Consider the following 25104-nt stretch of genomic DNA (forward strand, 5'->3'; position numbering starts at 1 on the left):
CTGGTACATAGTGTTGAAAGTCAATGGCCCATTCCTTTCGCTTGGTTCTCTTTTACTATCGCCCAGTATTTCTCGCGGCTGCGAATCCGACATTCTTTGCCCCATTTGATCATGACGAGGAAGACAGCCGAACAGGCTAGGCCGATAAATGCGGCCGATATAAAACAGTCCTGGTACCCGAGGTTTTCGATCCACGGCGTGATCCTATCATAGTGTTAGGGCTTGTAGACAAAACAGAAAAGATGTAGAGAACGAAACGGAAGGTGGAGGTACCCATAGCCAACAGCAAAGGACATGGTGTTGCGAACCAAGATAATACTCGACATGGCGTCTCCACTGAGCTCCCGGTAGCTGTCTACCAAATAATTCACGCTCAGAGTCACGCCACACGTGTTGGTCAGTGCCAACACACACATGGCCACTAATAACCCAAACCAGTGCACTTCGTGCGCTGCCCCTACACCCCACAGGAGTAAAGACCCGGGAACGAGGAGTAGACAGGCTGCAAAAGGCCAAAGACGGTGCTCTGCTTCCATGATTCCGTTGTTGCGGCGGGCCAGGCGGATGGTGAGCCAGTCGCTGAAGCGGCCGGTGAAGAGGGATCTAACTTCTTAGCTTGTGCTTGCAGATACTGTGGTAGTGAGGTACATACCCTAATATCACCCCCAGACAACACGAAACGTAACTGAGACCGACCATCGATGCGCTGTACAGTTAGTTTAGATGGATGCAGTGATCTATAATGGGAGCGCATACCCAAATTTGTACGGTTCTCCCCCAAGAACGATAGAGGCAGTTGCATTGAGCACGTTGAACCAGATCAAATAAGAACCGTAAGAAAATCTACTGGTGTCAGTATTCATCCATTCAGAAGCATGAAGGGTCTAACCCCGCGTAAAAAACCACCGGCCAACTCAAGTAATACAGCGTCTGGTAGAACCGCCGGAACATGTTGTTTCTCGGTTGTTTGGCTCCTATCACAGAGAGCTTCCGGCGGTAGGTTCTCTTGTTATACACTACTCCTCGTTCCGCATCACCCTGCGTCGTGTCAACAGGGGCGGGTTTCTCTTTTTCGGTCGGCTCTGGTTCAGCGGGAAGTTCCTCTGGAACATCCTCCGGTGTCTCCATCTGGCGCACATAGTTGGTCTCCTCCATGAAGAAGAACAGAAACACAAACGCACAGCCGCAGAAGATCGCCGGCCAGTAGAAGACCCATTTCCATCCGTGGTGCTCGGCGATGAAGCCACAGATCACAGGCGCAAAGTAGTTGCTTCCGGCTAAGAAGAAGGCATAGAGACCCATGTAGGTCCCGCGCTCGTGTGTGAAGTACTGCCCGCGTTAGTCGCCTCCCCGCTGATTTCAGACTGACATACCACGTCGGTCACGGCGACCTCTGGGAGGGCTTCAATTGGGGCTGTAAAGAAGCCCGCTAATATGCTTCGCCCTATCCACTGTCCGTTGTTTTTCACAAATGGCCTGTTCGTTAGTATCCTGTAACCCTGCGTCGGTGGTTCACTCACCCCCATAAAAGTGTCCCCTAAATGGACCATTGAGTCAGCCCTGCATACGACCCATACACATAATAAACTTACTATAACTCCAATCAACGAAACCAGAAACGTCACCCGCTTCCCATACTGCAATGCAAATGGCTGCCAGAATAGCAGTCCCCACCCCGCAAGCAAAAAGAAAAATCCAGTACCCTCATTCAGCGTGTGTATCGAAAGCCCAGTGGCCTCGGAGAGGGGCGTGAGCACCGAGTAGACGACGGAGGTTCCGATCCCGGCAAAGAGCGTATACCTATCTCTATTAGAAACGTGTAAGGACGCGGACGAGGGCACCCCACGTGCTGACGCAAATAGTCGACAACAGCTTCCGCCGAGGCGACCAATTGAGCGGATCATCAGCATCATTAGATGGTTCAGGAACGAGGACAATGTCCGAATTCCCCCCGTCTAGATGCCGACGAGCCACTACATGGTCCGAGTCGATTAAAGTGAACGTACCAGGAATGGCACTTGTGTCGATCAGAGGAGCCATCGGCCGTGGTATCACAATCTAGTGGTTGCTAAGGAGTCCACTGCGAAAGAGATAATTGCCCCATGTGGGCGTAACCTCGGAATATAAACACCGGCAGCACAGAATTCTTTATCAGGAATGCCGCTTCGACCATCGAATCACGATCTGCATTGATTGGAGTATCGGTGCAGCGTTATTGCCGTCCGGCCTCTGATATCAGATACCTGAATCGCCCTAAACCCCATCGAGGGAATATCATCGCCCTTTCCAGCCACTTATCTGTTCCCCCAGGCTAGGAGACCAGTGGCGATAAGCAGGGGGGACGCCGGAAACCATTCCGCGACCCCTTGTGGAGGATGGGGGTATCGTGTGTGATCGACTTGGTGCGGAGGTGGGAAAGATGACAATCCGGTTATTCTCGTGTCTGGTGAGGAGAAGGTTCGATGTTGGATTATTCTCCTTGGGGGAGATGGTTGGGGAGGAGAAAGCGGGGAGAAGGACAGCTCTTTGTCGGTTACCACAGGGAAGCCAGTCACCTTATCACCATCAACCAGGTAAGTATCAGGTAGTAGTATAGTAGTCTACGCTATCAGTCCCCTTCTACGAGTCATTGAAGGTATTTGTTATCCCACTCGTTATACGGCAAGATCGGACTCGAGTCCGCTAGATATCAGTCGGTTAAAGTTCCTGCAAAACCCGCTTGCAGCCAATGTAATTGTGGTATCAAACTCGAGAATTATAATCAACAAAGTGTAGGTTCAAACCGGCAGATGGCATCAATCGCAGCCACGGACAGCAGAGAAGAGGGACATGTATGTGCAAGGAAATCGGCTCATATGGTACATATGTAGTTCAGACCACGTCGCCCATGGATCAACGACCAAGGACAGAGAATCCGCGCAGATCTAACGGGAGCTGCCCGAGATCCCATCGTCGTCCGGAAGATCCTTGATGGCGTCTTCGATGAGCTGGATCAGTTCATCAATGTCTGGTCGGTCGGCAGGCTCCACCTGCAAGCACTTCCGGACAACATCTTTGACGGGCTCGCTGATGGTCGCGGGATCGGCCTGCTGGGCGTCTCCGCCTCCCGTCTTGGACTTGCCCTTGTTTGCGCCCGACTTTTCGTCGGGGAATCGCCAATCGCCACCCATGATACACATACTCAGACTCCCGCCGGTCTCCTCGCTTCGCGCTTCAAAGGGACTCTTGCCTACTAGGCAGGCGTAGAGCGTACATCCCAGCGACCAGATATCGACCTTGGTGTCGATGACCGAGCCCGTCTGGACATCGAACAGTTCGGGGGCGCGATACGGCATGGTACTATGCTCGGCTGCGGTATCCTGGACGGCGATGGCCAACGAGCGCGACGTGATGGCAATGGGGCTAGGCGCCAGGGACCCCAGGTCCATGAGGATGGGGCTCCGACCGTCATCATCAATCATTACGTTGCCTGTAGCGGTCAGCGATTGTCCGGACGATACTTTCATCATTACAACATACCAGGCTTGATGTCTCGGTGGGAATAGGGGCGAAGCTGGCCATCCGCAATCCCTTGCTGACTCTGGGTGACCTCGTCATCCATCAACGGCTCGTTTTCCTCGTCGTCCTCGTCGTCCGCAACCTTTTGGCTGGCCCGTCGCTGGGGTTTCATGGTCATTGTCCTCTCCGCGTCGGCCTCTGCGCCCTCCCGCCGAACGGCCTTGGCCTTGCGCGTGGTTCCGGAACCGCTCTTGACCCGGTACTGGTGCATGGCGCGGAGGGCCTGGGCGACTCCTAGAATCAGCACCATCAGACGCTTCTCGGGGAAGCGGGTGTGGTTGACCAGATTGGCGTTGATCGCATCTTGGAGGTTCCCCCGTTGGTAATACGGCAGGAGAATGTAGACGGTCTTGGAGCCGGCATCGCCCCCGTCGGCGCGAAACTTGGACCCCGGTTCGGTCGCAACGCTGTGATCGATCGAATGGATGATGTTGGATTGGTTCGTGAAGAGATTGTATGCCTCCACTTCCTTCAGTGCCTGCGAGACGGACTCCTGACCGAACGGACAACGGATCTTCTTCAGCGCAAAGAGTTCGGAGGTGGATTTGTCTTGAACGAGGTAGACGTATGAGAAACCACCCTACTCGAAATAATCGTCAGCTCCATCCGAACGCGACATTGGGACACCAATAACGAGGGAAAGGGACGAGGGATGGTCATACTTCACCCAGGAGTCGCAGCATTTTAAAGCTGCGATTGTTGATCTTCAGTTGCGGCGTGCTGGGAAAGCAGCACATGCAATCCGTAAAATTATATAGCAGATCGAAGAAATACTGCGCCATTCTGACGGTTCTTGTGTTTCTTTTTCTTTTTCCTGGTTGGGTATAGGACTGGGGAGACGGCAGTGAGGAAGGGATGGAGTGGAGGGTTGGAAGATGTAACGTGCAGCTCCAACTAAGGCTGAACTGGATGATGATGGGTGGATCAGAGCGGTTGGAACTCCACTTCCGCGAAGGCTGTTTGGAAGACAGGGGACAAGTGGCCAGAACGAGGAATTAAAGGACTGTAATCAGATACTGGAGAAAACAATGTAACGATTATAGAGATGACGATAATCCTGCAACTGGTCAGATTAGAGGATTGAATTATACGCCGTACAAGTTGCATACATGTACTTCTTATGTAATAATTTAGTAAGCAACACAATGAACATGACTAATCTAAACATTACTAGTTTAATGACAGTGGATAATTACTCACCACTGACGTAATCCGCAATGTGACTGGTCATCTCTCGCCGCAGTGGAGATAGAACCCCATCCATGGTTCGTCTGGGATCACTTCGCCTCTCCCTCTCCTTGCCCATTGTTGACAGGAGACTGTCTCTAGAATCGGTTAAGCTTCTAATCCAGTTGATCCCCGTCTAACCAACTAGTCGCGGCTTCTGGTGGCTCCCGGTTTGAACCCCTGGACCGTGGTCCCTATCCAGTGTTGACTCTTCCTATCTACACTTCAGATTAAGGTCACAAACCCAAAATTACCACGAGATTATCCACCACGGTGGGGTTTCACTTTGGGTTTGTTTTCCCCCTTGGGAATAAATAATAAACAAGACCCCTCGGTAGCTGCCCAACAGCTGGAACTGGGTCCAGACTGGGGTTGTTGATTTCTAGAGACCGCTCCTACTCGTTCGACCGTCCTAGAATCCTAGAAAATCCTCCGACGGCCTCATCCGGCTTCTCTTGTGTCGATAGTCTTTCAAAAACGCCATGATTATTGCTGGTCTGTGACCGGTCTCACTCATTTTGCTCACCTCCATCCATTGTGCTGCCTCGACGTTTCACTCCGAGTCGCTCTCGCTCCACCCCTTTCACTCCCTGCTGACCGTCCCTTGCGACCACCTCTTGCTCCGACTCTCCCTGCGTCCTCGTCCTCCCTTTCTGTTCAAATTTTCCTCCTTTCCCGTCCTCTGAAAAACGCTCTACGAGGACGGCCGACAACGCTTCTCTCCACCGTCTGCCCCCTCCCCGCACCATACCAACATTCCAATGGCGCCCCTCGACGAGGTCCAGGTCGGAGACCTGGTGAATGTTCCCGGTAGCATGTTCGGAACGGTCCGATATCTCGGGACTGTCGCCGGAAAGCCGGGGAAATTCGCCGGGATTGAATTGGCGGCGGAGCATGCCAGACGCGGGAAGAACAGTGGTGACGTGGATGGGAAGAAGTACTTTGCGACGTCCATCGCTGGGTCGGGCATCTTCGTGCCCATGAACAACAACAAATATGTCTGCAAACGGTCGTCCGGGTCGTCCTCCATGGGCCCGTCCGCCAACCCGCCCACCCCCTCCCGACCGGTCAACTTCAGCAAGTCCGTGGGCCCCGGTACCAGTCCCGCCGTGCGGCCCCCGCGAGTGAGACGGCCCTCGTTGCCGCGACCAGAATCCCCCCGGGGTCCGCCTCCCTCCAAACTCAGCCTGGCTGGTCTCCGCACCCCGTCCGCCGCCGCCCGTTCGGCTCCGAGCTCGAACGGTTATCCGCGGAGTCCCGTGAAAGGAAGCCCCGTCAAGGCGCCGTCTCGGGCCTCTGATCGTCCGCCCTCGCGAGTGAGCCTGGAGGATGACGCCGTGTCGACCAGAACCTCGGATTTCCCCATCCGCACGTCCAATGTGGCCGAGGTACAAGCCTTGAAAGACCGGGTGTCGAATCTCGAGCAACAGCTGTCGGATCGCGACCAACAGCTGGGCGAACAGGCCGGGGCTCTATCCGAGTTCCAGCATCTCCTGGAGGAACTCGAGGGCTCCGATGCCCTCTCGGTCCGGGCCCAGCTGCGGGAGAAGAACGACAGGATCGCACAATTGATGGCCGAGTTCGATCTCCACCGAGCCGATTTCCGCAGCACCCTCGACACCTTGGAAATCGCCGCGTCGGAAACCGAGCGGGTATACGAACAGCGGCTAGAGGAGGTGATGCAGCACAACCGGGAACTGCAAGAGCGGGGAGAGGATGTCGAGGAGGTGGCCCGGCAGCTCAAGCAGCTTGAGGAACTCGTGTCGGAGCTCGAGGAAGGTCTCGAGGATGCCCGCCGCGGGGAGGCCGAAGCCCGAGCGGAAGTGGAATTCCTTCGAGGTGAAGTGGAGAGGACCAAGCTCGAGCTGCAGCGAGAGCGAGAGAACTCTGCAGGCCCTCGATCGAGCTCCGGTGGGCCCCGTCAATCTCGAGAACTGGATCAGAAGGACGACGAGATCCGCGGGTTGAAGGCCATCATCCATTCATTGAGTCGGGGAGATCCCGACATTCATGCGCTCCAGCAGAATGGGCAAAACTCCCAGGGCGACCACGACCCCCAGCATCTGGCCCACTTGGAGCAACAGGTCCAGGAACTCGAACGCCTGACCGAACAGAAGACCTACCGGATCGAGGAGCTGGAGCGGGAGCTGCAACAGTCCCAGACCAATGATAACAGTCGAGCTCGAAGCTCGACGGTCACTGCCGCGGCCCCCCACCACCAAAAGACCGGATCCACCGGGAAGGCTGGCAACCACCTTACCAGCAACCACTCGCATCGCCTGTCGGATCGCACCGTGGTCCCCAGTGACTGGCACGATGCTCCCGAACCGGATGACGATTACCAACCCTATCCTCCCCATCGCACGGCCCCGGATGCCTCGAACCGTCGCCTCGAGACAATGCCCGAGTCCGACAGCCGCTCGGACGATGGCAATTCCATGTGGTGTGAGATCTGCGAAACCGGGAATCATGATATCCTAAGTTGCTCCAACATGTTCGGCGCGCAGAACAAGAACAAAGACGCACCGTCCAAGGGAGCTTCCCAGTATGAGACCGCGACGGAAGACAAGCCGACCTCGGAGAGCTCGGGGGGTGGGGACGCGACTCCTTCAAGCCGGAGTGAAAGCACAACGCCCCAGAAGACGGGTCGCGATGTGGTGATGGAGGGACTGAAGGGCGTCGGCATGGCCATGTCGTCGTCCATGTCAACAACCTCCATGGCCCCGGTGGCTGGGAAAGCCAGTGGTGTGATTGACGAGACCAAGTGGTGTGCGCTCTGCGAGAGAGACGGTCACGAGAGCATCGATTGCCCGTTTGACGATTAAATGGGGTTGCATGTCGACATGAGCTTCATGGTGACGGACAGTCTTGATATGTTCTTTCGCTTTTATCATTTTTCATTGTTTGCGACCTTCGACGCTCCCACTGTGTAATGTGAGATGTGCTCATGGTACAGCGTGCCGGGTCTGTTTTGCCTATTTTGTTTAATCACCCTTTGCTTGTTTCAACATCGGTATATCCATTGATCTTGATCTTTTTTTTTTTTTTTTTTTTCATCTCCTCTTCACTCTTCTTCCATCCATCTTGTTGGCTAGTGTCTTGATGCTTGACTATACTCTTTGTCGGTGGCATATGCCTTAGATTGCCAGGGTTGTTTATTATTCCAGGGCCACTTGGTCCATGTGTTAATAGCTTCATGCTCCGTTCGGCTGTCGAGTCTGTCTGGGCTTTTCTTTTGACCCTTCTCCTTCTCTTGTCTCTCTTTTTTCTATCTGATTCTCTTCTCTTTTTTCTTTTCCATATCCCTCGTTGATACACTCCGGCTTACACCCTTCGAGCGTTTGGACCTGATGCATTTAATCACTATATATAGGCCACGTGCACCTAATACAATTGACAAGGATACAGAGTCATTCTTTATCCAAAACAAGCTTCTCACTATCTCTGTAAGATAAGGGATATGAATACAACACAACAAACAGCACAGGCCACTCCTACATACTACTCCGGAGACCGTGGCGGCTGCACGACCTCCCCCTCCTCAAACCTCGTCCTCGCCACCCTCCCACACCCCCCACACGTCCTCTTCCCCTCATCCGCGCCAAACTCCTCCACAACCTCCTTAACCTGCGTCCCCAAATCCGTACACACAAACCTCTTCTCCCACACAACCTCACCACACCCCTCCTCCCCCGCACAATACCACCTCATAGCATCCATCACCCCCTCGCCCCCCCTCGGCATCTCAACAACCACCCCGACGGAGTCCTTAAACCGCACCGGACAGTGCGGCGTGTTCGCCGGCAGCAGGAACAGCGAGCCCTCGTGGATAGGCACGTCCTGGAAGACCGGCGGGGTGGTGCTGGTGTCGACGGTTTTGAGAAGCATGGATCCCCGGTATTGATAGAAGAATTCGGGGGTCGGGTTGATGTGGAAGTCGGTGCGGGCGTTCGGGCCGCCGACTATCATTACTGTGTAGCCGGGGGTGCTTGGGGAGGACGGGTGGTAGATGCAGTGGTTGTTTACGGGGGGTTGGAGGAGGTGGGAGTGCGATTCGAGCCTGTTGGGGATGTGGTTAGTGGTTGGATTTGGTGGTGATATTGTGATGGTGAGGTAGGTAGTATGTAGGTGGGTTAGAAGGTGGGGGAGGGGTAAGGTATGCTGGGTGGGATGGATGTACCATTTGGGGATGTTTAATGCTGGTGGAAGCATGTTGGCTGAGTGGGTGGACTAGTTGTGATTCTTCTGATATGAAGGAGATCGCGTAGGTAGCTCTATATGAATGGAGAAGAGATGGATAAAATCAAGAAGATCGACAATGATGAAATGATTGATGATGCTTCATGATTTACTTCTGACATCGTTGGTTCCTCAGGCCCATACCCGGAGATACGCCGGGCTTAAGCGCGGACCACCCTCGGAGCGGATCATCCACCGCCCCGGTTGATTTTCTCGATCTACTTTTTTTTTTCTCTCTTTTCTCCGTCGGAAGTTGGATCTTGTTCTTGTTCAGTTTCACCACCATTTACACGACTCCGATCGAGAACCGCACCATGGCGACCTCCCAACCCCCCGTCCGGTTCACTTCGCACAAGAATTTCGTCTGGCGACTGGTGTTTTCCGTCCTGACCGGCCGCACCATCCAGATCTCCCAGATCCGCCCGTCGTCCACCAATCCCGGTCTGGCCCCGCATGAGATTTCTTTCCTCCGTCTGATCGAGAGCGTGACCAATGGCTCGCAGATGGAGATCTCGTACACCGGTACGATCCTGGTCTTCAAGCCCGGTCTGATCACGGGCAGCGCGCCCGGCAATGGCGCCAGCGGCGGCGTCATCCACCACCAGCTCCCGCCGAACTGCTCGCGCGGCGTCAGCTACTTCCTCGTCCCTCTCTGCCTTCTCGCTCCGTTCTCCAAGGCGCCCATCCGAGTCCTCTTCAGCGGTCCCGGCGTCATCACCTCGTCCACCCCGACGGGCGACATGTCGGTCGACAGCGTGCGGACCGCCATCCTCCCGCTCTACAACCAATTCGGCATCTTCAACAACATCGAGCTGCGCGTGCTGCGGCGGTCCAACCCCGGCCCGAACGGCAAGGGCGGTGGCGGCGAGGTGCAGCTGGTCTTTGGGCATCAGGTCCGTCTCGCGAAGACGCTACACATGTTGAACGCCGGTCGGATCAAGCGCATCCGCGGTGTGGCCTACTCGGTCGGCACGTCGGGATCCAACAATGCCCGGATGATCGAAACTGCCCGTGGCATCCTTAACCCGCTGTCGCCGGATACCTACGTCTTTTCAGACATGTCGTCCGCGCCGCTCGTCGACGCTCCCGACAAGACCAACGCCGCTGCCAAGAAGAAGATTGGTCTGGGATTCGGCCTGTCGCTGGTGGCCGAGTCGTCGACCGGCTGTCTGTACTCGGCGGACGTCGCGTGCCCGCCGTCGGGCGGTCAGCCGCCCGAGGATATCGGCAAGCAGTGCGCGTACCAGCTGCTGGAGACCATCTCCAAGGGCGGGTGTGTGGCACCCGCCGCGGCGCCGACGATGCTGGGACTCATGACGATGGGGACGGAAGATGTCGGTCGTCTGCAGCTGGGACGAGAGGTGGTGGGCGACGAGAGCGTCATCCAGTTGGCGCGCGACCTGACCAAGTTTGGGTGTCCCGGCTGGGGTCTTCGCGATGCCAGCGACGACAACACTACGAGCGACGTCATCGTCAGTGTGGTCGGGCGCGGGATTGGCAACGTTGGGCGTAAGGTGGCTTAGTTTGTTACTGGGCGATGGAAGGATGGATGGATGGAAACCGATCTACAACTCTCCGGCCCGCGACAGCTCAGCTCAGCCATCAGGAACCATCTCTCATGGGTTGTTTCATGAGATTTGAAGGAGGGTCACAGAACTGTTTCAGGTTGTTGAAACACCCACACCACCGTGCACGTGGCAGATATCCCTCCAGAAGACCATGAAGGAATCGGTCACGCTGGACGAGTATGACACCACGTCAGTTCTTTTTATGGGTTGGAGATGGAGAGATTCCCAGCGTGGATGCCCGATGCATTTGGGACCACATTGACTGCCAACTGGTGGTCGTGATTGGGTCCCACACGTGGCTGCCAAGCGCCAACTTGCATTCTCCTCATTATCATTCTGATTCTGTTGATTTCCATCCTTGCGTGGATCCTAGAAAGGAATGAGGGGAATGAGAGAGGAATTCCCAGATTCTGTTGGAGTTGAAGCCATAGAAATCAGTTTGATTGGGGAATGCTGAATAAATGATACCCACCTTGTCTATATGTATCTTAGGATTGGCGTTAAATTCACTTGTTTCAAATTATGATCCTTATAATTATTATCATCATTCTGATAAATAGACTGACTCACTAGGTACTAGGTACTGTTCACCGCTAGGATCGCCCTATGGGGAATCGGTTGAGTTGTCACCCCTCTTTCTTCTTTCTCTCTTCATTCTTCCTTTCTTTCTCTCCTTCTCCTTCTCTTCTTCTCTTCTTCATCTTCACACAATCATGATCCTCCAACACACTGTCTAAACATCCATCAAATTAATATCACAGTCCACCCTCCTTCTCCAGGTTTGATCTTGTTTTCTCTCTCTCTTTCTCTCTTCTTTTTTCGATGTATATAAATCTCGCCAGAAATGTAACCAGTACAGTTCCTTCCGTTCCTTTCTCTGTTCTTGTCTACCTTGCCTACTTTCTATGTTCGCCTTTCTTCTCCTTTCTTCCCTCGGATTGAGATATCGTCCCAACCGGATATTTGATATCGTCGCAAGCCCCAAAATGCGATCGATCGGTCGTTCAGCTGTCAACTACCCTTGATTCCGAGGTGGAGTCAACACGGTGGGTGAGACTGGAAGAGTGCTAGCTACCGACTTCTGGTAACTCCCAGCGCGTGGCTGTTGATTGCTGCAGGATATGATACCGCCGCCAGCTTGGGACGTATGTCTCTCTTCCCTTGCAGCATTTGACGGGTCTACATGAATGGAATGATACAAAGGGAGTTCTCCTCTTCTTTCTTTCTTTCTTCTCTTCTTCTTCTTTCTCTTCCCATTTGATCGCTTGACCCGCAAAGGAGAAATGCTGTCCGTTTGCTAAGTAGTAGTCGGTGTCCCCGATGTAATGGTGATGACCTCGATATGGACCATGGACCCCGTGTCAGTCCAGTCAATCCCTCGAGTGAACCTAATTGACCATCTGTCCGCTGAAAGTATATCCCCACTGCTCGATCCGTCTCGCCTGCTCTAAAATGTACGCTTCACCCCCTCTGGCCGCTTCTTTCGTCTACTCGCAATCCCCTGTCGGTTCTTTGCATCCGATGTCCCTCTCCCTATCTGTCGATCTTTTAAGTATCTCTCCCGGAACAGCGTTCTTGTAAGCTCTATCTGAAATCACCACGATGCGCTGATGATGATCACCCAACAGATCGACTCCATCGGCCGAATGCGACACTCCGTAGACGTCCCCCAAACGGTAGGTCTCCCCCTGTCTTAGAATCAACTAACGGGTAGTCTGGTCCGCAGGTGTTCATATCTCATGAGAAGTGACCATACATCGATGGGTAGATCCTGTCTACCCTCCGCCGTTGTCCTAATCCGCTGGTTAGGGCAACGGTGCAGACTTCATCTTCCAGCGGGCCCATCAGACCTAGACTTGCTTGATCACTATGATCTTGGCCAGACTTATATTCTATACTACTTTTTCCAGCAAGAGCATCTGCCAGGCACCGCGGGCCGGCCCAGTAAGTGACAGAGCTTGTAAGCCACGCTGGTCCCTCGCAGCCCTAACATGTGCTGACCATCCATCTCAGGCTGGATAAAGAATGATTGCCCGCCCGTCGGCTAGTCCTCTTAGGACGTGCTCTTGCTGCTGAATCTTCCATCTCTACCTTTCCAAGAATATTCGAAACTGTCATTGCTTGGCATGTACAGTCCTAGATGACGGACACCTCGCATCCCACTCCCAGAACAGGGTTCCTTGAATCTTACCACACAAGAGCCCTGTTCGAGCAGCTGCATCGTGGTCAGCCCAGTAAGTGACAGAGCTTGTAAGTATATCCACCTATCAATATGGGCATAACACGATTTCTTACTTCAATCCAACAGGCTGGCTAAAAACACCAAAAGCCACATCCACGCAGCAAAGCGGGAGATATTTTATTGGGAACGTATGTGACACCACGCCCTCCATTCGGGTCAAACAAATTAATACTAATACAACAAATCAACAGACACCCTATGTAAACCACCCCCGAAAAAAACACCATAGCTGTGCAGTGACCAGCCCAGTAGCGCGACAGAGCCTGTACGTTCATCCAATCCCTCTACCTTACCGAACTAACCAAATGATCCGTTTCTAGGCTGGCTAAAAACAAATGTTCTGCAACAGCAAGCGGGACAAACATGTAAGCCTCCCCATTTCATTCTCTATACGAATGGAAAGATAGTGTCTAACAGTATCCTAGAAGGTGCACAACTCCGCGAGGATAAAAAATGAACACCTACGTCGTCGTCGTGAACACGAGACGAGACGAGGTAGTCCGTCGTCTAGGGCACGGTAATGCCAATGCCAACCATCCACCATGCGGTACACACACCGTGCCGCGTGCGGGGGAGAGGAGGAGTCCCGTGGGGAGCGGAACACAGTGGATACAACCTAACTACTATTCATCAATCCACAAGAATGATAGCCAAGCCCACTCCAGTCCCGTGTTCCCCACGGACATGATCTCATACTATCGTCGATGTGGGCTACGTGTGTGTGCATGCGTAACGCATGACAAATTCAGAAACCCCAGACCCAGAATCAAAAATGGTGGACGATTGCCGATCTGAGTGGGTATGGATATGGATATGGATAGTGTGTGCGTAGTAGATGCGCTAATTTAACCTATCTGTTCTATTTGATTTGGTTTGGTTGCCTTGCACGGTACCCCAGACTATAATTTGACCTATTCCTTGATAATGATAATTAAAGTACTTTGTTTTGGCTATCATGCATAGATATGGTCCATTCGAGAGTAAGGACACTTGAACAACCCAGGGGAGTAAGAATGAATAAATACATAACTAGACCCAAGTACCAACAACAACCCAGTCGCCTAAGCTTCATTCGCAGAAAGAGAAAGAAAAGAAAGAAAAGAAAAAAAAAAAAAAAAAAAAGATGAAGAAAGAGACACAAAAATCCCACCAACATCCAAAACAAATAGCGAGCGGGACAGATCCACCCACCCACCCTAAACAAACGAAGCCCGCTCTTCCTCCCCAGCCCCCACTTCCCAGCGGCATAGATAAGAACACAAACAAAAGAAGGCAAGACGGAACGGAGACGTGACTCTTGGCTTCTTGGCTTCTTGGCGTGGTTCCGCTGCGTCTATCATCTATCACCCCCCCCCCCAAAAAAAGGACGGGACTGCGATCTGATCTACAAGGGGGATGCCTATCTTGTCTAGGACTCTACTTATTGCTATGGGGTGTGTACTCCGTACTCCGTACCGATTCTGGGTAGTAGATCGGATGGGCCTGGGGTAAAAAGGGGGGAGGGGGGGATGGGGGCGCTAGTTGGGTGGTGCTTTTTTTTTCTTCTTATCTTTTCTTTGTTTGATATTTGTTATGTATATCTATTATGTATTGGGTATTATCATACTGACGAAGGAGTAGGAGCTGTATACTGTGCAGGAGGTAGGGGTAATGAAGTGGCTTATGAGAAAGAGGTCTCTATTGTTTATATGATGTCCCAATGTATGGTTGGTTACTCACGAAGCACGAAAGTGTCAAAATATCTTGTGTGGCCGTGTAGTGATTATTTTCAATTTATGCTTCAAATCTACTGGATGAATAGAAGATTGTTTTTTAAATAAATGAAATGTCAATTGAATAAAAAAATCACTTTTAACGTAGTACTCTCAGAACAAAATGCCAGTCTGGATGGATGCAATGCCAAAAAAGGACGAAGACAAAGACAAAGAAACAATTAGGGGTATGCCAAGTAACAGTGAGATGCAAGCCGAGATGGGATAGAACAGCAGAGAAAACACGTAATAACAAGCAGAGTGCCAATGTTCAAACGCTGTATGGTATCCCGAACGCCATGCCAATGTGCACCAAATAATCAGTCTATAGAACCGGACAAAACATCATATCAAATCAATCACGCAATTTAGAACAAAAAGAAAGGGACAAGTGAGCGCAGTGGTATATGATCGAGGAGAAAGGTGTAAAGGAAGGTGAATGGGGGTGGAGGTAACATGACCTCCTAACGGGAAAACGTGGTAATTTAATCGGAAACATCCTCGTCCTTGCCAGGCCACATAATCTCCTTGCGGATGACAGCGCGGACGTTGCAGAAAAGCACAAAGAGATACATGCCCACGATGCAGACGGACATGGCGGAGGAGACGCCCAGGACCGCCTGGCTGTTCAACGCCTTGCCCAGGGTGATGGTAGCCAGAGTGAAGCCTGTGTTGGGGAAGACCATGGCCCACCAGCTGAGGTGGAAGGCTGTAGGCGGGCTGCGGACGACGGCGATCAGGGCAATGCAGAAGAACCAGAGGCTCAGGGCCCAGAGGAAGACGCCCGATGCGATGGCCAGCAGCTCGAGGATGTGACCCTCGACAAGGGCATTCTCGTCGCCCAGCAGGCGGAAGTTCTCCGGCAGTCCCTGGGCCATGCCGACGAGAGCGAGCGCCGTGAAGGCCGGGGGCCCGGCGCAGATGAACATGGCCGGTCGGTGCTCCCGGCAGGGGAGGCCCGATTCCATCAGCCGGCCGATGTAGTGGGCGTACATCATGAAGGAGATAGAGAAGCCGAGGCCCTGGAAGGTGATGCCTGCGACGATTATAGTGATGGCGGAGCTCGGAGGCTGGTTCTCGGCGATGACGGAGGCGATGGTGCCGCTCAGCATGATAGGGAAGGCCGGTAGGACCCACGAGGGCATCATGGTTTGGAGGCGGTAGCGGTGGGAGGAGAAGACAAACGAATATTGGATGATGGCCGTGAGCAAGGTGCAAGCGCAGTAGAGCCAGAAGAGGACCTGGAGGAGGAGGGTGAAGGATTCCCCAGCGTCCTCCCCAAAGTACCGGTATAGTCCGCAGATGATGGTGGCGACTGAGAGCCAGAATGGACCGAAGAAAAGCCCTTCGCGTTCGTGGCGGAGGGAGTCGAGGAGGTTGCCGTGGATGACGAATCGGGCGACCATTGCCGAACAAAGTACAACGAAGAAGAAGAGGTTGATGATGAAGACAGCCAGTCCAATCTCCCGCAACCCTGGGAACGTGTTGGGCTGGACGGCCAGAAGCACTGCCAACCCACCGCCGCTCATTGTGAGGGTGTACCAGGCCCAGGTGAAATGCCGCAGCCGCTCCCGAAAGTCCACATGCATGGGCTTCTTCTCCAGGTCATGATCGAGCATGCCGTCACCTGAATGGGAAGACATGGGAGGAACCTGTTGGCTTTCAAACATGGCGTTGTGAGGAAACAAGGCGTTGTGAGGGCTGGTAGCCGGGCTGCAGTGTATGGTTGGGGTAGGACTGGGACAAGGGCTTGGTATAGGGCTTGGTAAAGGACTTGGCTGGGGGGTGGGGTGAGAATAGAACATGATGGACGAAAGAAAGTAGGAAATTTATATATCGATGGATAACAGCCCCAGGAGACAGATGAAGATGAAGTGTGCGGTGCTAGAATAGCGATCCACCACTGGAAAAGAATGATATGTGCCGTATACCTCCGAAGTGGATGCAAAACGGTGGTGCCAAAACAAAACAAGAAAACGATAAGCGACAGATCTCCTGCAGCTCGATCAATTTGAAACCAGGTATCAGAGTAATGATAAGAAGTTCAACGAAAGTCAAATAAAAAGTGGGCAACACGAATATAGGGCAACAGTCAAAAGAAAAACGTGAAACTATGAGAGGATGAGAAGCAAAGTAAGACCAAACAGTCGAGGCGGGTCGAGCACAGACGAAGCCAATGGAATCCAATTGAGATCTATCGACTAGAAGATAGCTGCAGAGTGGTGGGCATCGTCAATATATGCACTCTGACACAAACCCCCACGCGCATGGATCGGAGTGTAGGGGGCAAATGTTGCACAAGAGCCTGTCCTATTCCTTGATATCCATCGTCACTAGTCGAGATTCTAGTGGACGCGCCAAGAGCCACACATCAGCCATGGTTGGCTTAGACATTATGCGACTTGCATACGAAACTCTGATTGTCGCTGAAGAGGGTCAACAATCCCACAGGGGGCGGGAACATCAGGAAGACATCAGAGACCAGGGATCCACGGGGGGTGAGAGGATGCGGTGGATCATTTCTCGGCAGTCGTTAGTGAGGTGACGATGCCTAGGGGCAACTCTCAGACAGAGTCGAGATAGTTCATGATCTTCACGATGGCGACGCCAGACAACATCTGCCAAGCCATGGGTGGTAATTCTGGAGCCTGTGGTGGGTCGGGACCACGACAGCTATCATCCACCGTAGTCCAGATGCCTTGCACAGGATTCAGGGTGGTCATTAGGGGCAAAGTGATTGGGTTGCCCTAAGAACCTTGTGGCTACGATGCTGTCAAAAATTTCCCCGAGGGTCTTCCAGTCATCGACTCATTGACCAGTCCGATCAGCCAGATCGAAACTGGTCCTCCCATATCACCAAGTTCAATGCATTCCGGGAACACCTCAAGTTGGGAATCATGTTTTCCTTCCAGACTTTAGCCCGATTCCTTCCCAGCCGGCACTATCGCCATCGCCAAGAACCTCCAGGCCGGGCCCCTTTGAAAGGGTGGAAGTCGGCGGGTACCCATATCGGCCCGAAGTCTTGGTTTCAAGAGGAATCAAGGACAAGAAATGCCGGGTTGATGATGGGTCAGCCAGTGTGGGTCCACGGGAGCAGGGTTAGGCTCTAAAAAGCTAATCAGGTACGAGCCAGTCGGAGGACGTGCAACGTGCGTGGAAAAGCCCATGCCGTTTAATCCAACAACAGGCCGCCAAGAGGGAGATCGACGACGCATCATCCACGGGAAGGTCCACTGCCAAGCTTTACGGCGAGTGGCTGTGATTGTTTACTGATAAGGAGAAAAAGTAAAAGGGGCGATGAAAAGGAAAAGGAGGTGAGGGGATTCGAAGAAGCGGGAAAAGCGGAAGAGATGGATCAGATGGAAGGGACGGAAGTGAGGGAGAGGACGGAGAGAAGAAGATGAAGTTGAAGATGAAGTTGAAGTTGAATCGAAAAGGAGATAGAAAAAAAAACATGGAATTATCCATGATGAATAATGGATGCACAATGTGTGACATAACTGTTCTCTTATCTCTACTTCTCTTTGTCTCTTCTTCTCTTCCCCTTTTCTTCCCTCCTCTCTCCACTTTTCGTAAACCTCACTCTCTCATTTGTTGGGATACACGCCCGATTCCCTACGTGGTCTGCCTACTGACTCAATGACCTATGTTGGAAGTTCATCCCCGAATGTGATCTGATCTATATATAAAACGTCTGCCAAGATGGGCTGTGTGAGGTGATAGTGGATCGACGTTCTCTACATTGCAGCCCAAAATCAACAACACCATGTTTACCAAGACTTCCAAGACTTCCAGGATCTCCATTTTCTCGCCCGGGAGACTTCACTGATTCTAATTCGCATTCAAAGGTTCCAGGCATCTCCATTCCAAGAGCCTTATCGTGCCCCATTTCACCCGAGGGCCATTCATACTAGTAATTTGTGGATCACGGGTGGCTTGCGGATGGCATCACTTCTCGCTCCAACAGGCCTTATTCTAGGCATCATGAATAACTTGCGATCTCATGTTCAGCTCTTTCTGTTTACTCTGCCACTCTGCACTTCGCCACTTTCTCATACCGCCAGTCCGCTAACCTGCAGTTCTTATCATGCCCTTGCCACCATCCATCTATGAATAGCTGTCGTCCCACAGGTATACATATGCCAAGGCTAAGAGTCTCTCTTGGCTCCGAATCACGGAAGATTCGACCTCGTCATTCCCTCTCCCAGGTCCTATCTCAACACCTACCCATACCCACCCTGTTTTCGTTCCTTGTCAATGATGTGATCTGACTTGGCGAAATCGCTCGGCTGTGTCCTATCTGGGCATTCTTTTTTGCTTCATCTCCGGCAGGACTGTCAATGAATTGGACGGAACACCACAACGACAGTTTCAGGGCCCGTTTCTACCCTGTGGATCAAGCTTGGTTTGAACATAGGATAATGTGCATGTGAACCCGAGTTGAGTCGGAGATTAGGGTACACCAATTGTTTCATCATTCACTTTCTCACACGTTCTCCTCTCAACATCCCACGCTCTCTCATCACGAATGCATCGAGCAAGTTCTAGACATCTGCAAGCTGGGATGATAATTTTCAATCTCCCCTGTCGCGAATGGCGGTTAGGCCTACCCTCTTTTCCGCTTCGCTTTTTGCAAACCCATGCTGGCCAGGTGGAGAGACCGGGTTTCGCGGTTATTGCGTCATTTGCTGGTCCGTGGGCCTAGAAGGCAGTCGGGCGAGCGACGATGAACTCTACGTGATGATCGTATCCAACATGGGATCATACTACAGACGACCCAGTCTCAGCTACAAGGCTACAACAACAGTACCTTATTTGGGAAGGTGTCTCTATGGCAGGTTAGACGGGTCTTGCATGCAGACGTGGGGCAGGTGAAGAAGTTCGAAAACCTCAGAACCGAGATGATCGTCCCCTAGGCCAACCTAATCCATGTCACGCTGCGCATGATGAAAATTTCAATTGGCCCTGCCAGGTTTTACTGCAAGCACTAACATTTAAAGATTCCCCCGCGGCGCTCCTTTGGCAAATCAGAGTTTCACAATGGAGCACGCAAGAAAATCCGCCCCAGGCATACCCGAAAATCGTCTATCCTTCCATCCGCCACCAGGTCTCCTATGCTTGGGTAAGATTACATGCCTCTGGTAGTCTCTAAGCCATGTTTTCATTTACTCCGTACACCTGGCCATGCATATATATATGCAGGTGCTATGTGATCGCTCTGTACGAGGTTGAATATACATGCAGGGGGCGGAAGTATCAAAACCGTCACGGAAAAAAAAAATCGCCCAATGAGGAAGGAGAAGGACAGCAAGGATTGGGAGAGGAAGAATCGACGTGCAAAAAAGGGAAATGAAGAAATGGACGGAGGGAAACAGAAAAAGGAGCGGCGAGAAACCACCAAGTCCTTCACATCATCCGGTACACCAAATCTGACGCTAGCTCCGTCGTGGTGTCCAGGAGCCCACGTAGGCCCCGCGCAGAGGGCTTTTCAAAGCCAGTCCACGTATAACCCACCTCTCTTTCCAAGGGAGGACAAAACTCCGCAAGGTCCCGCACTTTACAGGCGGCGTAATGAATGACCAGCCTTCGCAGCTCGTTGTACCGCAGCTGAGTGGCCGAGGTGGGCGATATCGGCTCGAGCCGGGTCGTCTTGGTGTATGCATAGTGGAGGAGGTCGAGCACCATGCGAGCCTTGGTGTTGGTCAGAATCATCTGCTCCGGGTCGGACCTATCGGTGGCAGATTCGGGGAATCCGAGGTGCACAAGGTCTCGATGCAGCTTCCGGAGGCACAACTGCGCCAGCGCAGGGATCAGATATCGCGTTGCAAAGACGTAGAGCTTGGCGTGGAACAAGAGGTACGGGAGGTCCGATCCGCTCGGCTGGAGGTGGCCAGAGAATGAGCTCGGCGGTCTCGTGCTGAACTTGCGGGGATCAACGTAGTCGATGGTTGCAAACTCATCCCAGAGACTGATACCCGTCTCGTGTCGGTTGGAGAAATCTTGTCTGACGAAAGACGAGTCGATGAAGGACCTCGTTGGGGGTCCGGTGGGCCCATCCACATCCCTACCTGTCTCCTCTTGGGTCTGCTCGTTCCACTCACCTTCATCCCCCACTTGTTGGGGGTGCGCAGCGGTATCATCTTCTGGCGGTATGGGTGCGGGCTGCTCGAGGTCCTCCGGTGCAGCTGCGTCGGTGGGTTGTGCAGAATCCTCGGGATCAGCGGTACCAGGTGCCCCCGTCAATCGTTCCCATTCGTCTGATACTTCGGCGGTTTCAGCAGTGGGGGGTTGGCCCTCAAATCCCTCCTGCGGTTTCTCGGGGGGCGGCGTGGTGGGGGGCGTCAAATTCGAGCCGGGATCTTCCGCTGATGCACCACCCTTCTGCTTCTTCTTGTTTTTCTTGTTCTTTTTGCTTGTCTTGATCTGGTTTTGGGGGGCCCACGCATCGTCATTCAAGTCCCGCGGGTCACTCTCTGCAGTTGGGTGTTGCTGCTCGGCGGACTCTACTGTCGCAGTCGCCGGGTCTTCTGGCGCCTCGCCTGTCGCTTCAGGATTTTCGGTCGTCAAGCCATACTGGCCTGTTGTTGCCTCTGCCTCAACGGTCTGCGGATATTGGCCAGGATCAAACTCTTCACCGGCCCAGTCATCCCGTCCTCTGTCAGAGAAGCCGCCCGAGTTTGGGGGCGACGGCACGAAGGGAGGCACACCCGTGTGACTGTCGAAGGGGTTGCTGACCACAGGGATCTCCTGCTCCTCCTCGCGAGACCCGGGTGGCGGCACGGTATAGTCGCCCGTGTAGGCGTACTCGCAAAAGGCCACAAAGGTCTCGACATCCTCTTCCTCCAGGACGGCGATATGGTGCTTGGACTCACGGGTCTGGCCATTCATCAAATGGTCCAATGGTTCGGAGACATGCTGAGCGAGACCCGACTGGACTGTGAGCTTAGTGTGTTGGGGACCGACCAAGAAGGTAAACGGCGGCGAATAGACGATGCTGTATCCACGAAGGCATTACTCGATGCGTCAGTGACAACACCGTCGAGGTCGATATTGTGATTTTAATTCGGCACTCATTGCAGTGCAATGGGTGTCGCGGGCACGGTCTCAGAGCCACGATAACCGCGACAACCACGGCCGCCAGCGAGTCAAAAGGAAACAAGAGAAAAGAAAAAGAAAAAGAAAAAGAAGAAAAAGAAGGCAGAAAAACAAGATTGAAAAAAAAAGAGAAGAATTATAATGACAGAGAGAGAAAAAGCTCACCTTCGGTAATCTCGACCGGTCGCCATTGGCTGTCACTGTGCTCGCCTCAGGCTATCGCCCAAGGTATGATAAAGAAGAGGAAGGCAAAAGCGTGAAATTGCAAAAATATCGAAACTGAAAAATGTCTACTTTGTACTGATATATTCAGAGATAGGACTAGAATCTTTCTAAACATCAATCTTGCGCCCCACCCCCTGGAAGTCCAGCACAGCGCAGTGTCCTCTTATCCCCCTTCCTGGAATGACGGACCGAGCCTTAGCTATTCCAAGCGCGAAAGCCGACCCCCTAATGGGGTCACGATAGTGTGCTACGTGTGCATCCATGATGGGGTTGAAGCGAGTTGACCGCTAGCTTTTTTGTGACGATGCCAACAGGTTGGTCGTGCTTATCACCCTCACCCAAAGAGCATGAAAGAAAGAAAACAGCAACCCCAGCCACCGGGTGACCTCGGAGATTGCCTCGATCAACGATCCGTGCAATTACTTTGATTGATGGATTTTTTCTTATTCAACGCATGTATGTGCAACTGCAGAGTCGATAGAAGGTCGACATACCAAACTTGGGGAAAAGACTCGAAGGAAGTGCTGGCAGATGCTTAGTGGGGCCGGGGCAGGATATCCCCCCAAGAAAAACACACCATAGGCCATGCCACTCACTGGACAGCTCATCATCGACCAGCCAAGATGCAAAGCTCCCTCACGCGAGCGAGCCACTGCGGGGGCCAAAGGTGCAGCTTTCTCTTATTTTTTCTTATTTGTTAGGGCGGTTGGTCAGGGGTCTCCACCGTACTGCCCAACCTTATAGGTGGCTACTAGGATTGTTGCCCGATGGATTTTATTCCCGCCCTCTTTGCCAACCCAACGGTCTTGTCCTATCGGTAGACGGAGCGGTCAGTTTGCTTCTGTCAAACATGGTAAAAATGCTGATGGAGAGGAAATGAGTCCACGTTGAGTCGGTTCGAGGTAGTGTGGGTGAAGAACTGTCGACCCCTGCATATGGTAGTATCTTAAGGTGTGATGATTCCATCATTCATCCTATTACTGCCATAATATATATAATCTATATAAAGTAGTACTATTTCAATATATATATATAATCAATAATAACAATAAAATCTTCGTACAGCCACCAGTTTACCAGTGATCTGTACAGTCCAGTAAAAGTAACCATCAAGCCAAACAACATTATATATATAGATATCGGAAATCCCTACGCAGTAATTATAGCCCTGCCCTATTATACAAGGTGTTCCAAATCCAATATGCCCAAAAAGAAAGATAACCAAACAATCCAAAAACAAAGCAATCCAATCGATCGTCCCAATCTAATAGAATCATCACTCCCAAGCAAGCATTAAATATCTATAAAGAACTATCCCACGTGGCTGTTTATTTCCCAACCGTCCAACCGTCCTAATCCTAATATAGGGGTGTGACTATGAATAAACTAGTTCATGTAATTGTCAGAAAGATGTTTTACTTCTTGTGTAGCCCTATTTACGGCGAGATTTTGGGCTTTTCCCTGCTGACTAGGTATGTATGTATGCGCATGTTGTCGGCTGTAGATAGTACACCCCGCGTTGGCATTAACATCCAGATTTTAATGGAATATATACCTAAAGATTGAAAACGTCAGATTATGTAGGATGTACACAATAGGATAGCCACTTCAATGACGTATCTGATGATACTTTGGGCTTTGTAAACGCCCTATTTCGTTCTTCTTGGGACAGGATGGGTTATACTTATACACCGAGGATATAGATGGAGCCTGAGGAGTGATGCCCCACCGATCTGCCCGCTGTGTCTGGGTGGGGCCAATCAATGCTCACCCGCTGTTTGGTCACGTGAATGGCCAGATATCGGACTGTATACCACGACGTTCCAATTCTTATACTGCGCTGGATAAGAATGATATGATGCTTTAGACTATGAGAATAGTTTTATGGGATGAAAGGGTTTGCCTTGATATATTAGTAGTAAGTTCCTTTAGCACATGGTGTCTCATGGTGTCTCATGGCTGCATTGGACGATTGGGGGTGGATTATGAGTGCTAGATGTTGACCAAATGTGAGTGAGAGGCCTGAGGTATCATTGACTGCCAAGGACAACGGTATAATGACTGCACGCTCTATATTGACTACATTGTAAGAGAAAGAAGTCATACATACATGCAAAATCCAACATCCTAATCTATACATGCACCCCATCTAAACAACCACATTATCCAAAACTACCACATCAAACCTAATGAACGAGTCTAATCTCCGTCATCCCCGGCTCCCACTCATGCAATCCCTGCCCAACACTATACCAAAACCGCAACCGCACACACTCCTTCCTCGCAGTCTCCACATCGCCCCTATCAAACGCCTCCCCAAGCGCCTCCACACAATCCCTCACCCGCTCATCATTCTCCTTCTTCATCTGCACAATCGTCCCCTCCGCATCAGGCGCCGTCCCCACCTCCTCAATCGTCTCCTGCACCTCCATCACCTCCATCAGCGTCTCAGGATCAAGCGCATGCTTCGACGCGCCGTCCTCAGCAGTGACGTCGATGCCGTGCATCTCGCGCAGGAGGTACTGCGCGCGCGAGAGCGGGTCCGCCAGCGTGCGGAAGGCTTCGTTGGTGCGCGCTGAGAGGGCCTCTGCGCGCTGCTTCTCGGCGCCTTGCGGGTATTTGTCGGGGTGGATTACGTTTTGGAGGCTGAGGAATTCGCGGCGGAGGTCGGCGATGGGGATCGCGAAGGGGGAGGCGGGGGGTGGGCCGGATGGAATGGTGTTCGGGAACATTGTGTAGTAGTTTGTTATGTCGGGGGTGGGGGTGGATGTGGTTGCGTGGATGTCTTCTTTGGTGTTGGTGTTTTGTGCGGGGGATGCGGTGGGTGCGGTGGTGGTTAGGCGTCGCGTTTGTTGGTACATCGTTGTGTAGTGGCGAGGAGAGGTCTGCGATCGGAATTGGCAGAGTGTACAGCATGTCTGGCGGGCTTGGGAGGCTCTGGACAGCAATGGCCGCGAAGGACCGGCTGCTGGGCGCGGGACGGACAGCCGCTGGAGCAGTCTCGGGGCGCGCATGGAAGAGCTCATGTCGGGTGTGTGGAAGAGTCGGGAATATGGCAGATTTGTATACAGAACAGAAGTCGTAAAATTTAGTTTCTAGACGAGGTCTCCGTGTGAATGCAATGCTAGTGGTATATACAGTAAGATGGTGAGGGAGATGAAGGCGAAGAAGAACGATAAAAGATACCGGAGAAGTCACG

At 52.4% G+C, this 25104-nt stretch overlaps 10 protein-coding genes across 10 annotated transcripts; 5 read left to right on the forward strand and 5 right to left on the reverse strand.

The window, feature by feature from the left end:
- Positions 1-20: 20 nt before the first annotated feature.
- P168DRAFT_295037 (MFS general substrate transporter) lies at positions 21-4340 on the reverse strand (the record flags this gene model as incomplete). The annotated part of the gene is made up of 10 exons (XM_024838009.1): positions 21-204; positions 274-603; positions 890-1329; positions 1374-1499; positions 1593-1736; positions 1855-2017; positions 2295-2298; positions 2930-3469; positions 3520-4107; positions 4226-4340. 10 exons carry the CDS (start codon positions 4338-4340, stop codon positions 21-23), a joined length of 2634 nt encoding a protein of 877 aa, XP_024695588.1.
- A 1206-nt stretch (positions 4341-5546) lies between these two features.
- P168DRAFT_279012 (CAP-Gly domain containing linker protein BIK1) lies at positions 5547-7610 on the forward strand (the record flags this gene model as incomplete). Its single annotated transcript, XM_024835748.1, has 1 exon — positions 5547-7610. The coding sequence occupies one exon, from the start codon at positions 5547-5549 to the stop codon at positions 7608-7610; it is 2064 nt and encodes a 687-aa protein (XP_024695589.1).
- Positions 7611-8128: 518 nt separating this feature from the next.
- P168DRAFT_324460 (3-hydroxyanthranilate 3,4-dioxygenase) lies at positions 8129-9117 on the reverse strand. The gene is made up of 2 exons (XM_024840839.1): positions 8966-9117; positions 8129-8845 (listed from the first exon to the last, which is right to left on the reverse strand). Exons 1-2 carry the CDS (start codon positions 8995-8997, stop codon positions 8287-8289), a joined length of 591 nt encoding a protein of 196 aa, XP_024695590.1. The 5' UTR covers positions 8998-9117; the 3' UTR covers positions 8129-8286.
- A 30-nt stretch (positions 9118-9147) lies between these two features.
- Positions 9148-10787, forward strand: P168DRAFT_287509 (RNA 3'-terminal phosphate cyclase-like protein). Its single transcript, XM_024836589.1, has one exon. The coding sequence runs from the start codon at positions 9339-9341 to the stop codon at positions 10545-10547; it is 1209 nt and encodes a 402-aa protein (XP_024695591.1). The 5' UTR covers positions 9148-9338; the 3' UTR covers positions 10548-10787.
- Positions 10788-12044: 1257 nt separating this feature from the next.
- On the forward strand, positions 12045-13757 carry P168DRAFT_302012 (uncharacterized protein; the record flags this gene model as incomplete). Its single annotated transcript, XM_024838607.1, has 7 exons — positions 12045-12169; positions 12503-12536; positions 12733-12826; positions 12901-12962; positions 13026-13099; positions 13155-13199; positions 13260-13757. 7 exons carry the CDS (start codon positions 12045-12047, stop codon positions 13282-13284), a joined length of 459 nt encoding a protein of 152 aa, XP_024695592.1. The 3' UTR covers positions 13285-13757.
- Positions 13758-14770: 1013 nt separating this feature from the next.
- On the reverse strand, positions 14771-16237 carry P168DRAFT_248067 (tellurite-resistance/dicarboxylate transporter family protein). Its single transcript, XM_024834102.1, has one exon. The coding sequence runs from the start codon at positions 16226-16228 to the stop codon at positions 15071-15073; it is 1158 nt and encodes a 385-aa protein (XP_024695593.1). The 5' UTR covers positions 16229-16237; the 3' UTR covers positions 14771-15070.
- A 2780-nt stretch (positions 16238-19017) lies between these two features.
- P168DRAFT_85579 (uncharacterized protein) lies at positions 19018-19861 on the forward strand. Its single transcript, XM_024842179.1, has 2 exons — positions 19018-19423; positions 19586-19861. Exons 1-2 carry the CDS (start codon positions 19179-19181, stop codon positions 19728-19730), a joined length of 390 nt encoding a protein of 129 aa, XP_024695594.1. The 5' UTR covers positions 19018-19178; the 3' UTR covers positions 19731-19861.
- On the reverse strand, positions 19862-22168 carry P168DRAFT_337884 (uncharacterized protein; the record flags this gene model as incomplete). Its single annotated transcript, XM_024841754.1, has 2 exons — positions 19862-21579; positions 22095-22168. 2 exons carry the CDS (start codon positions 22166-22168, stop codon positions 19992-19994), a joined length of 1662 nt encoding a protein of 553 aa, XP_024695595.1. The 3' UTR covers positions 19862-19991.
- Positions 22169-23241: 1073 nt separating this feature from the next.
- P168DRAFT_85591 (uncharacterized protein) lies at positions 23242-23568 on the forward strand. Its single transcript, XM_024842180.1, has one exon. The coding sequence runs from the start codon at positions 23283-23285 to the stop codon at positions 23469-23471; it is 189 nt and encodes a 62-aa protein (XP_024695596.1). The 5' UTR covers positions 23242-23282; the 3' UTR covers positions 23472-23568.
- A 396-nt stretch (positions 23569-23964) lies between these two features.
- P168DRAFT_287512 (J-type chaperone JAC1) lies at positions 23965-25035 on the reverse strand. The gene has a single exon (XM_024836590.1). It carries the CDS (start codon positions 24929-24931, stop codon positions 24092-24094), a length of 840 nt encoding a protein of 279 aa, XP_024695597.1. The 5' UTR covers positions 24932-25035; the 3' UTR covers positions 23965-24091.
- Between the last annotated feature and the right edge of the window lie 69 nt (positions 25036-25104).

The sequence above is a fragment of the Aspergillus campestris genome (assembly GCF_002847485.1).
Source record: "Aspergillus campestris IBT 28561 chromosome Unknown P168scaffold_2, whole genome shotgun sequence".
Taxonomy (NCBI): Eukaryota; Fungi; Ascomycota; class Eurotiomycetes; order Eurotiales; family Aspergillaceae; genus Aspergillus; species Aspergillus campestris.

What these genes read in the sequence shown, in the direction of transcription:
- P168DRAFT_324460 (XM_024840839.1), bottom strand. Translation starts at nt 8,997, where the DNA reads ATGCTTCCACCAGCATTAAACATCCCCAAATG. An exon ending in GCATTAAACATCCCCAAATG is followed by an intron (nt 8,846 to 8,965) that starts GTACATCCATCC and finishes CATCCCCAACAG; the next exon opens with GCTCGAATCGCACTCCCACC.
- P168DRAFT_287509 (XM_024836589.1), top strand. Translation starts at nt 9,339, where the DNA reads ATGGCGACCTCCCAACCCCCCGTCCGGTTCACTTCGCACAAGAATTTC.
- P168DRAFT_248067 (XM_024834102.1), bottom strand. Translation starts at nt 16,228, where the DNA reads ATGTCTTCCCATTCAGGTGACGGCATGCTCGATCATGACCTGGAGAAG.
- P168DRAFT_85579 (XM_024842179.1), top strand. Translation starts at nt 19,179, where the DNA reads ATGGCGGTTAGGCCTACCCTCTTTTCCGCTTCGCTTTTTGCAAACCCA. An exon ending in GGAAGGTGTCTCTATGGCAG is followed by an intron (nt 19,424 to 19,585) that starts GTTAGACGGGTC and finishes TAACATTTAAAG; the next exon opens with ATTCCCCCGCGGCGCTCCTT.
- P168DRAFT_85591 (XM_024842180.1), top strand. Translation starts at nt 23,283, where the DNA reads ATGAATAAACTAGTTCATGTAATTGTCAGAAAGATGTTTTACTTCTTG.
- P168DRAFT_287512 (XM_024836590.1), bottom strand. Translation starts at nt 24,931, where the DNA reads ATGAGCTCTTCCATGCGCGCCCCGAGACTGCTCCAGCGGCTGTCCGTC.